Raw genomic sequence first — 12,111 nt, 5'->3', positions numbered from 1 at the left:
TCCTCTAATTTCTTCAATAATTTTGTAGTCTAAGTGTCTTAGCTTTGAACATGGTGACTTACAGACTATATGAACTACCAGGACTGGTTTTCATAAACAACTGAAATTTTGGCCAAATCTTAGTGCTTGAGAGTAAGTCTTCAGAATCTGGGTATAATCTTTAAGAATGGGAGGGAGATTTTAGTAGTCATGGTGTGTTCTGAGTCATAGGATGAGAGAATATTTAACTTCCAACCTTTTGTGTCCCACAAGCAATGTAACTGAACCCATCCCCACAGGGTTTGGACAGCAGGGTCAGGAATGTCCTGAGCAGCTGCTGAGTGACACTCTGGGAGTGTCAGCCTGTGCTTGCAGTGCATCAAATGGTGCTGGTTTGTACTTCTGAGATCACAGAGCGTAGGCAGGGCCAACTAAAAGAGACAAAGTGCTGTAAGGGTAAAAAAATAGGATGCAGTGCTGTAGGAAGCATTAACAGATTGATTAGGCTGGAGCTGTTCTTTAATTAGTGAGAATATACCAGGAAGATATTTAGGTCTCAAACAGTGCTGTATCCCAGATGTGCAGCAACCAGAGCATTAATAGATAGCAGTGCTCATGCTAACGGGATTGTATCCTGGCCAAATCTGAAACTGGATTCATTTTGTATCCACACTAGAGTAACTCAGCCTAATAACAACCATTTGTTTTCTGGCCTAAATGGTTGAGTGGGAGTCTGTATGAATTGTCTAATGCTTGTTACCCCATTACAATGAGTTACTCTTGGAAGAAATAGAATGAAGGATGTTTGTGTGCCTGTATTATATCTCATATACAGCAATTCAATTTGCTTTAAAAAAAGGAAAAAAAGCTTATGAACAAGAATTCCTACTTAGGGATTGAGAATTCATGGGAATCAGAAAAGGAATGTCTTCCTGTTCTGATGGGCTGAGTAGTGATTGATAACTACTATTTTTAGGCATTGATGTTGGTATTTAAGGAGAAGACGAAATTCCTGGATGGTTACTGTGTGTCTGCTATGAAAGATGCCATTACTGTGGTGGTGGTGGTGGGTTATCCTAGGAATGCAAAAGTCTTAATAAAGAAGGACACTTTTTGCTGCTCAACAGCTGTTTTATTCCCCAGACTCAAAACTCTGACCTCAAAACCCAGCCTCAATATTAAGATGTTTCAGAAACACTGAAAAAAACAGAAATAATCAACAAATTGGGATGATCTGACAAAATTATGTTTTCATATTTATTTTTAAAATAGAATTTGTGCATAGTATTTAAAGAAAATTTTATCTATTACCTCAATTTTTACTCACTGTAGTATTTTCCTCTATTTTGTCTTCATTTCCTCCTAATTTATTGTAAAACTTTCCCCCATGTCAGATCTTTTGTGAGTATCTAGAAAATACTTTGCTCTTAAATTAGTGCTACTGCACTTCTTAGTATAGTATTACCATGAGTTTGTAGAAGTCCATACATGTTTGTGGTTGAAAACTAGAATTACTTTGAAGGCTTTTTAAATTTTTCATTTAATAGATCCTTTAAGCCAGGACACTTAGTATCCCAGTCTGGTGTCTGTCTCAAAACTGAAAGTCTGGATGCTATCCAGTTCCAGAGGAGTGCAAAGTCATATTTTTAGAGAAATGAAAAAAATTTAAAAAAAAAAAAACACACAAAAAACACACCTGAATACATGAAAATAGTTTCTTGTATTACCTTTGGTCATTTTCAGAAAATCCTGTCTAACATCTATTCTAAGTGCTTTGTATATCAAATATTCATGCATTAAAAAACTGGATCTGTAAAAAGCAGAGCCATTGGCAGTACTACTGAGCCTGTAGCTTCATGGTTGTTTTGGAGGACTTAAATATAGACGTGTAAGAGGACACAATTTTTGCCCATACAGCATAAGCATACAAAGAAATTATTGGTGTTTCAACAAAAGAGTCTCTGTTGCTCTTCATCACTCTTAAAAGAAGAGACAGGAAAAAGGCTTCAGCAGCCTTATTCTGCAGTGACCTTTATTTCCCTTCACTGCTTACTGTAGTCCCTGAAAATGGGCAGGGCAGACTATGGGCAATGCACTGCAAAAACACTGACTTTATGTTTATTCATTTATCCTGGCTCACCACTTAATCTATATTTTCAAAATGCCCTGACTTACAAGGCAAAGAGGGAATGTAGAAATGTGAGGGAAACTGTGGAGCTTCCCTTGCTCTAAGCACTTTTTCTCATTTAAATTCTGTGGAAATCCCACTGTCATTGAGTTCTTTGTGAATTAAGCTCATAGCTGCTTTGTCGTGTGCGGCATTTTAATAAGGTCAGACTTAGAAATTTGTTAATTTACTTCTTGTCTACTCACCATCATGTCCTTTTTCTGTTCTAGTAGAATTTGTACAAGCTGTAGCTCAGTGTTTGGGTTTTTTTCTTTTCTCTGAAGGAATGCAGACACTGTTACAAAATAAGCCTTAGGCTCTTCCCCTTGCCAGGGACTGTGCTCAGCCTTGTTGCTTGGAAGAGACATTTTTCAACTGATCAAAAGAGACATAACTGAGGCACAGAGAAATACCTAGCAAGTGGAATAAGGTTGCAGGATTGCAGATTTCCTTATAATGGCATAAAATCTAAACACTTTTTCTTGTAATGAATGCAAATAGTGAGGTAGGGACTCTTGGAACAGGAAATCTTGTTAGGCTTAAGGAAACAAATGAATTTGTTCTCCTGCATTTTTGTTTTTCCCACAAGCTGGAGTTTCAGTTCTCTGTTCTCATCTAAGGATGCAAAGATATGCCATGACCAGAGTTGAGCTGGACTGAAAAAAAAGATTGTGAGGGGCCAAACACAATCACAAATCCATCATCAGGAATGTTGATGTGGGTGGCTGTTTATGCTCAGAATAGTACTGGTTTGTGTGCTTTCTCAGAGCTTACTTCCAGAAGCTTTACTGGGGTAGGCTGTTAACAAGCTCTTCTGAGCTCATAGGAACAGTTTTAATTCCTGGTTTTTCTTGGAGCAAGTCCCTGATGTTAAATACAAAATAATTTTCAGTTGTGAAACATGCATCAGTTACCTTGACTTCATGTGTGTGGTGGTTAACCTTGTGAAATATCCACACTGAATTAAAAGCTTACATTGCTTTAGTAGTTCTTAGTAATGTTATGCATAATAACACGATTTTATGGTTGATAGAATAAGTAGAATCATAAATACTTCAAATGAACTGCCATATCTGTGCTGTTTCTATTTTGGTACTTTTATTTAGTGCACTCTTAAATCTGTAGCAACCCTTTCACCAAACAATTTCAGTATTTTGCCTTTATATGCTTAAAGATCTTACTGAATACTGCCCAGAAGCAGCTGGGGGGAGAAGAGCTTATAAAAATGTAGTATCTGATACTTAGAAGAAAACGGGAAATTTTAAAATCTTCTTTCTGGAGTTCTTGTCTTGAAATTGTTTCACTTTCAGAGACATGGAGTTGGGGCTTGAATTATATCTCCTATCAAAGTGGTGACATGTATTTCTGGTGGAAAGGTGATGGAAATATATTAAAACTTAGAGCATGTATTTATCACCACTACTAAGGGGGTGTAATGTTTATGAAACATCATATCAGTAATATCTGGTCTGGGGAGCAGCTTCACTTGTCATATTTATTTCTCTAAAAGTGTTCCCTTTTGGGAAAAAACCCAACACCTTTGCTTTGTCTACCACAACAGTATTCGCATCTGTAAAATTTCCAGGACTGAAGTTGCTCTTATTTTTTTTCCCCCTTCTTTATTTTTCTTACTAAAATATTCTCTTCTCCTCCCTATGCCAGTACCTCCCTCATACAGAACACCTGGTGTCATTCATCTCGTTCTTGATGCAAAGCTTATTAAAACTGAGCTGAAGCCCTTTATCCATAGGTGATGAGGCAGCAGGCTTATCCTGCTGTGTCCATTAGATTACATTTTAAAACTTTTATTTAGCAGTAAAGAATGTTAATTCCCAAGTTTCATACCACAAAGTATTGAGAGATTTGCTGAAGCTATGGATCTACTAAGATTGGGCCTGGTTGTTGTGATATTAATAGGTAGTAATATGATGCTGTATATTTAACAGTGAAGACTAAGTTTAAAAAGACTTATGAAGGTTTGCTTCAGATATATATGTGCAGACTTGAATTAAAAATAGGAGCTCTAATATTTAAACTTTCAAGAGCACACATGTTAAATAACTCCAGTCATGGTAATATAAGTTACTGGTCTGTCTATATTTTCATGTGCAACACCTTAACCTAGTTCTATGCTTCTATTTTTAAAAAAATATCATTATAGAACCATTGAGGAATTAATAAACTGGATAATACTCTGTAGTCTGTCCTCTTCTCACTCATGAATTTACACCCACCCTAAAGTTGACTTAGAATATGTTAGTGACAATTATTGCCTTTAAAACATGGAAACTATTTTCTTTACATTTTAGTGAAGGAAATCTGGCCACAAAGCAAGTCATTTTTCTTCAGAGACCTGTTATGTGGAGTTCTGCTGTCCAGACACCAGAGGTGAGTAACATATTTGTGGTATTAATATAAAAATATTAGTACTTCACATAATGGCAAGATACAGAAACAAACTAGATTTCAGAATTAACAGGGGAAAGAACTGGCAGAACACAGTTTCCCTGCAAACAAGTTCAAGTTCAAGGATGTTTTTTGCAGCTGGATTACATGTTATTTTTTTCCTCAGCTGTTATCTCTTAAGCCATAGAGAAAAGCATAAGCAGGCTAAAAACCTGTTCTGTGCTAAGGAATTGCTGTGTCTCAGGTGAATGTGGCTGGCTATGCTGTATTTCCTTGGAAGTCTTTAGGGAGTCTTAAAAGTTCTGATCAAAATCCTGCTTCTCCTGCTCTTGAAACAGAAAACTATTTTGACCTTCAAAACGTCTACTTTCACATTTTTAGAAGAAAGGAGTGTTAAACTATGCTCAAAGGGATAACCTGCAGGTTATCAGGGTGAAGGACTGTTGTTGCATGAAAATGTGTGGCAGAGATAGAGGCTTCCTGCAGCTGAACCTCAACAACTCCTTGTCCCTTTTGAGTGGAGGTTGTATCAAGTGCTTTGAGGATTAACTGACTGACAGTCTCCACATTCTGCTTAAAGTCAGTGTCACAGTTACTGCACCAGCACAGTACTGCAGTAAATGCTGCTGTGGCCAGGGAAGGGTGAACTCCTGGTGGGCTTTACTTTGCCAGGTTTTTTGACGTGCTGTGATGGATTTCCATTTTTGGTTCTTTCTCATTTTCAGTGGCCTTTCTCTATTCAACATGTCTTTCCTGTGATAATCTTAAGCAGTTAGGAAAGCTATGAATGTTTTCACTCATGTCCAGCAGTGCAGTGGTAACTTCACAAACTCATTCATGGCATATAATTATATGGCAGTGATACCTAGCTGTTTCTTTCTCTATTTGTATGGATACTTCCATAAGTCTTCACATTTCTTGCATTTCTATTTGATCTTTCTCTGTGTTTTTTTTTTTACTGTTTCTTCAGTGTGTTGCCATCATCTGTGTTTTCCTTTGTTTAGTGTTTCTAAAATACACTCTTCCTTTTTTTGTTCTTCTCCAGGCTTCTGCTTATCTCCAGCCTAACTTCCTTCTCACTGTGTCCCCTGATAATTAGTACTTCCATGCCTGGAAGAACTTGCCTTCAACATGCATAGTTCAAGTTCTGCTTGTTTTCGTCTCTGCCATTGTCTGAATTCCCAGATAGTTCTCGTATGCTGTAATTTAGATTTTCATTTTCAGAATTGGGGCTTTTGCTTTTTTGCTCTTCAATGTTCTGTGTAGTCTTCTTTGACAGTGTCTTAATCTCTCTCCATTCATACCCTCTTCTAAATTCTGCCTGTGGAATTTTTCCCCTAACCACCCTCTGTGTCAAAAGCATCTCCAGCTTTTATCTTTAAAACCTTCTGACTTCCTCTCACATGCCTGACTTTGTAGCTTTTACTTTTTTTCCTAATTCATTTCTGAAAGTATGTTTTGGACCACAATTTTTGATAGCAACATTGTTAATATATAAAGCCATAGAGTAATGCTTTTCCTGATAATTTCCTACTTCTTTAATACTCTAATCTTTCCTACTTCTTTAATACTTTAATATAATAAGGGCATGAACTCCTGATACTTTTTCCCTTGGTAAGGCATAATGTCATTTCTAACTATGTGTCTCTTAAAAGGCAGTGTAACTGTATGTCACAAGTTGGATTCTGCCAAGAGATGTAATACAAACCAGTTCTGTAAAACCATTCAGTCTGAGGAACTGATGAATCTTTGAGACATGGCTTAAAATAAAAATAGGAAGCATTGTACTCACTGTTAAAATTCTTTCACCCTGTTGTGGGGTGATGAGCAGCCTTGGGTTATACAAATAAAATGTGGTTTATAGTTGTTTTATTTTGTTGGAATGGGAAACATTTGACAAGAGATAGCTGATTTGTAGCCATTTACATCAGGATGTCTATGTTTGAAATCTGAACAAAATGTGTTTTTTCAGTCCCAGTGAATGTTTTGCTTCTCTACCAGAAATTTCATTATGCTGAGGTCATTTAGCTTGGGATAAATAGGTAACTGGGGCTGAAGCTGAAACATTTAGCAGAGTCACATTTTCCTTCTGTTTTGCCAATTACTTAGGTTTTCACCATAATTTTAATCCCCCATTACTTGGTCTCTTAATCTCAAAGGGTCTCTTTTCTGAGGATGGAATAATATGTTATGTCTTCACAGCTCATCTCTCTGCCTTCTTGTATATTTGTAGGGTAGTGAGTTATGGCCTGGCTTATGGTTTATGTGCTAGTACAAAAGCTTGTTGGGTTACAAGGGCTGTACTGTCTCTGTGGACTTTTTGTTTGTCACATACCATTTGTTTTTTTAAGAAAGGGTTCAGAGGATGAAATGCAAGATTGAACCATGCAGTGCTTGAGGGGTTTGGTTTTTTCTTTTCTCTTTTTCTTTATTTCCCTTAAGCAGACTTTTCCATCCTCTTTCTTTGGCATCCAGGCAAAACTTACTTCCTTCTGTTTCTCCTGAGGCAATGCTGTTTCCCCTTGTTTAATTTCCCAATATTCCCTGTAACAGCTTTCCTAAATATGTTTCCTTTAGCCGCATAGGCCATTGTTTTTACTGTTTCAAAAGGATTTGAGAAAAAGCTTAGCAGTGTACAGAAGGGGGACACAAACTTGCCAAAGCATAGTAAAAGTCTGTGTTTTGTTTTTTTTTTAATTGTTTTTTTTTTTTTGTGTCTGCACTGTGTCCTTCATGCACTAAAATGCAGCTCTGTGCTGGATTCCCTCTTAGCTACATGTGCTCCTTCTGTGGGCAGGGCAGTGTGCCCTGGCAAACATCTCCTGGTGTAGGTGTGCTCGTGCTGAGAGCAGGGCTCCAGGCAGGCGGCTCAGGGAGCCTGCATTGCTGACCCTGCTCCTCTGCGTAGCTCAAGGCACTGACATTGTCTCTAGAGGTGCTGCATCATCACAGATCTCAGGAACTCAGGTAGCTCCTGATGCTGAACTGAGATAAACCTTTTATTTATTGTGCCTCAGAGAACCCTTAGCATAGTCTGGTAGGTCTACTGTTTGCAGAAATCATGATCTGCTTGCTTTTCTTTTTGACATTGGCAACTATCACTTCAACAGGAAAGGTGTCAGGCAGTCCCAATACCCATGTCAGACTGTATTAATCCTGAGTTCCTCCTGTTCAAGGACTCCCTAGATCCCATTTCATATGGCTGTATAGAGCAGCCACTGACTTCTATCTGCATAGATTTACCATGGGAATTGAAATTGCCTCCTCCGATAATGGCATGTTTCTTGAGAATTGCACTCAGGATTAAAATGCAGCTAGACTAAATCTATCCATGATCCAATGCAAAGTGTTTGGCTCAATTGCTTTTCCCCTAAATAAACAAATATTTCAACATCCTCTTATTTTTCAGAAGAAATCCTTAAGACAAATGACTGGGGAAGAAAAAGGCAGAGTGTCCAGCAGAAGTGTTGGATCAGACACAGCTACTTTTTGCCCTGTAGAAACTGGACAACCACCTGACGAGTTTCACCTATCTCCTTCTAAACAATGTTGGATCAAGGAAGGATCCTCCCATTATGGAGGCTTTCCAGGATTCAGTAGCAGTGATGGAGTATTGAGGGAACTGGATGATGGACAATTTGACCAGGAGGATGGAGTCACTCAGGTCACATGTATGTGATAAGTAAGTAACTGCATCAAATGGACATGTACATAAATCACACAATTTTTTTTTTTTAATTACACTACTTTGAATACATTGGTATAATCCTATGACTCTTCCCAAACTCTTTTTGTATTTTTGTCATTTTCCATGTTGTGTTAATCCTACTGTAGTAATAATACTACTGCAAAATAATTTGGTTTTCTGTCTGTTTTTAATAGTATAACTACATTACTTGGGTGCTCTGCTAACTTGTTCATGCTTTTGACAAGCAAGGAAGCAAAAGCTGCAAAACAGTGACAGTTTGAATTGTGTGAGAGAGAAAGGAATGAGGATGTTTAGAATTTTCCACAAGCTGGAGGAATGCTTTTGGGTTTGTTTGGTTGTTTTGTTGTTGGGGTTTTTAAAGGATGTTGTAAATATTGGTGGGGAAAAATGAACTGTCTGGCTGTTGTTAAGTTTTAATATTATTTTCCCTTTATTTGCCTTGCATAAGTTCAAAAGCCTAAAGAAATGTCAAGTCTTACACGAGAGTGTTAATAATTTAAGCTACATTCAGACTTAGTATGGACAGAAAAACTCAGGAGGCTGTAGGTAGGTAACTTGTTCCTGGAATAGAACTTCACCTATGCAGTTTTCACAGGGTTCCTTGTACATGTAAGCCAGGAGCTTATAACTTGTATTATAATGATGTGTTCATAATGTACTTGTGAGTGGAAATGAAAAACTGCTCATCCCCTGAAAGATAACTTGCAGTCTGTAAACATGTAGTTTGAGAAGCTCTCTAGGAAGCATTGAGAGCAGTGTGATGCTGCTAATGCATAGGAGGAGGATGTAGGCTAAACTTCATAGGCAGTATTCGATGGATGTATATATAAAATGTCTCAGCTAAATGTATCTCACACTGTATCTCACACACTCACAAATGTATTGAGCTGCATCCAATACCAGACTTGATGTTCAGAGGAAAGGGTCAAGTTGCTGTGCTTCCATCCTTACTATGGGGAGGAGCTGCTTGCATTAAGGGAAGATAATGCTGGTAAGGTGCTGTGGGGAGAGGAACAAACAGCAATTGCTTTTATGCTGCTGTCTGGAAACTCTGTTTTACAGAGGAGAAGCTGAATAAAAATGCATCTCCAGAAGGTAAATGTGATTATAACTACAATGTGCATTTTAAATTTAGTTCTAGAAGCAAAACAGAATTATAAATGCTCATCATCTCTACACTGGTGTAAAATAATTCAGTCAAAATAAGTCAGAACTGAGCAAATGTATTCATAATTCCACTCTTAATGTTTGCAGTACAGCACACCCATCACCCAGGGATTTTGGTACCTGTCTATGTGTGTTGTGCTGCAAACATAGATGTCATTAATCATTTACCTCCAAACCTGTTCCCCATGGAACACATCCCACCAGCTGCTGTGGGACTTTGCCTAATCCACAGTGGTAGATGCTGGCACTAAATACAGTGGGCAGATTACTGCAGTGACTGGAACACCAACAATTTACTCCAAATAAGCACCCTAGGAGATGGCTAGGCTAGTGGAGGTTCAGCTGCAGTCTCAGAGCTGTGCAGAAAGAACATAGCTGCTTATTTCAGTAAGCAAAACTAATTCATGCAGAAAAAAAGTTTAATTTTATAGGGCAGGGGGTGGGGGGGAAACCCATTCTACTGACATAATTAGCATAGGGGGAACTTGAAATAATACTGCTTTGTAGCTGCTTCCTGAGTTACTTGTGATATTCTTACTGGCAGGATTGCTTATTTTTTCTTTGGAAGAGCAACTCTTAATTGTTTTTAGCAGGTTGGGGACTTTTCTTCCAAAAAAATCTACAGCTCTGGAGATTTAGCTTCAACTTCTTCTTCCCATTGCATGCTGTGGGGAGTGATGGAAGCACCTCAAATAGGAGGTACAGTAAGGAGCCCCTTCTGGCAAAAGCTCTCCTCCCAGCTTTCCCACCAGCATCTCGAGGTCAGGGATGTGGGGCGTGAGCCTTGTGTTCATTCCCTGTCTGGGGGCACTGTAGGGAGGCGGATCCCTCTGCTGACAGGGCTGGGTGTCCCTGCAGAGCCTGCCCAAGTGCTGCTTTCTCTTGTGGCATTTCTCGGGGAGCACTGGTCATGGTCACAGGCAGCAGGGATCTCCTCCATGGGACACAGATGGGGAAGAAATACGAAATACAAGTTACAGCTATCTCTGGCAGAAAGCCAGATAACTCTAGCATATTAAAAATGGAGTAACAGCTGGTCTCATGCAACCTGGAATATGTTGCTCTACTTCTAGAAGTATTTTTTATGAGTTATCCAAAACTTGTGTGTGTGTTAATTTTAACCATTGGTCATTCTCCATACAAGCCCAATCTGTAAAATGGGCAAAAATTGGTCCAAAACTCCAGTTCTGAAAAGTTAGAGCTTTTAAATTATATCAAAGAATTAACCTTTTATAAAGCAAGATCTTTGCTTAAGATGGTTAACATTAATGAACCTAAACCGACACTGAGCTGTAAGTTAGTTAGTTACAAAGTATAAAGTAGTACATTTAATGCAGTTACTCTTTCTAGAATGCATTCATTGGATAAAAATTACTTCACTTTTAACTGAGATCTTTCCATGTCACCTGTTGAAAGTGCAGAAAATTCAAATAAAATAGTATCTTTCTACGAGAAATATTCTCCTTACAATTAATGGGATGTACACAAGACAGACTGTTTTGGAACTAGGGTGGAAATTGAGTATACCCTGGATGTCCACAGGTACCCTAGAACATTATCACTTTCAGCAAGAAAGGCTTCTTTTAAAATGAAATAAAGCCAAATTCTTTTTCAATAGCCCTCAGTTTTAACTATGCGTTAGTCCTTGCTCATGAATCTCACAAGTGTTGACAATGCTGCAAATATCTGGATTTCTTTCTGTCTTTTTAATGCAGTATGGCCATGCTAAATTGTTTCCTCTGAACCCACTCAGCAATTTCTGGATTGTTAAGGACAGCTGGGTTTTTTAATGTCATTTGTCTCATAGTATCAAAGTTGCCTGTGCTGTAGAAATACTCATCTGAATTGTTTGCTTTTGGCAGTCAAGACAAGTTGCTTGCTCAGCCTGTGTGAAGACAGTGCAAGAATTATCTGACTTCATGCACTTGGCCACTCATCTTCCTAAGGCTTGGATGCTGAAACTGAAAAAATTGAAAATGTTTCTAAAACAAGTTATGGAAAATCTTCTGGTTTGTTCCTTGTAAAAAATTCTGAAAGACAACTCTATCTTACTTGGATGAGTGAAAATACTCCTATTTTGGGTATAGGAGATTTGATTTCAGATCCTCATCACTTGTTTGGCACAAACCAGAGCATTAAGGTTTGCCTTTATTGGTGTGGTGACCAGCACTGTCGATTAAATAAAGCAGCTTTGTAAATCAGAATTCTCTGAAAAAAACAGTAAGTACACTTTCTGTAGTCAATAACAAGACTTCAGCCAAGAGCCTGTGTGTTTGAAATAGTAGGGAAACCCCTTTCCTGCTTGTGACAACAGAAATGCTCTGCAACTTTTAGACAGAAGAGAAAGCAGCCATGTTCATGAACCTCTGCAAAAGATTGTTTATACTTTCTGATGCTTAAATTGTTTGGAGAGGAAATAGTTTTCTAATGTTTACAAACAGGAAGAAACTGTCCACAGTTAAATATTTTGTACTTTGCTTATAACTGTCAAAACAGTTTATTTACATACCTGGTCAACTGCAATAAATGGCTGCTTCACTTGTTTTGGGTCTGTAAAATATTTTCTTTTTGTATAGGTTCAGATCTTTTCTATAGCTCATATAGGAAGGTTCTCACCATTAGAAGTACTTAGCAAATCAGTTCCCAGTTTACGGTGTTTGTCTCACACTGACATTAACTGAGT

The 12,111-nt window shown here is 38.1% G+C and overlaps 1 protein-coding gene across 3 annotated transcripts in view; it reads left to right on the top strand.

The window, feature by feature from the left end:
- Positions 1 to 11,971, top strand: part of RFTN2 (raftlin family member 2) — a 29,920-nt gene extending 17,949 nt beyond the window's left edge. For 2 of the 3 annotated variants that reach the window (XM_053947049.1, XM_053947048.1), the window contains 2 exons: positions 4,456 to 4,534; positions 7,962 to 11,971. In XM_053947049.1, coding sequence (XP_053803024.1) covers positions 4,456 to 4,534; positions 7,962 to 8,231 — 349 coding nt within the window. In that variant the 3' untranslated portion in view covers positions 8,232 to 11,971. The remainder of the gene's footprint in view (positions 1 to 4,455; positions 4,535 to 7,961) is intronic. The other variant, XM_053947051.1, reaches the window with a different exon arrangement.
- Positions 11,972 to 12,111: the final 140 nt, after the last annotated feature.

Source organism: Vidua chalybeata, chromosome 7 (assembly GCF_026979565.1).
Source record: "Vidua chalybeata isolate OUT-0048 chromosome 7, bVidCha1 merged haplotype, whole genome shotgun sequence".
Classification (NCBI taxonomy): domain Eukaryota; kingdom Metazoa; phylum Chordata; class Aves; order Passeriformes; family Viduidae; genus Vidua; species Vidua chalybeata.
This window is presented reverse-complemented; position numbering and strand designations above follow the sequence as displayed.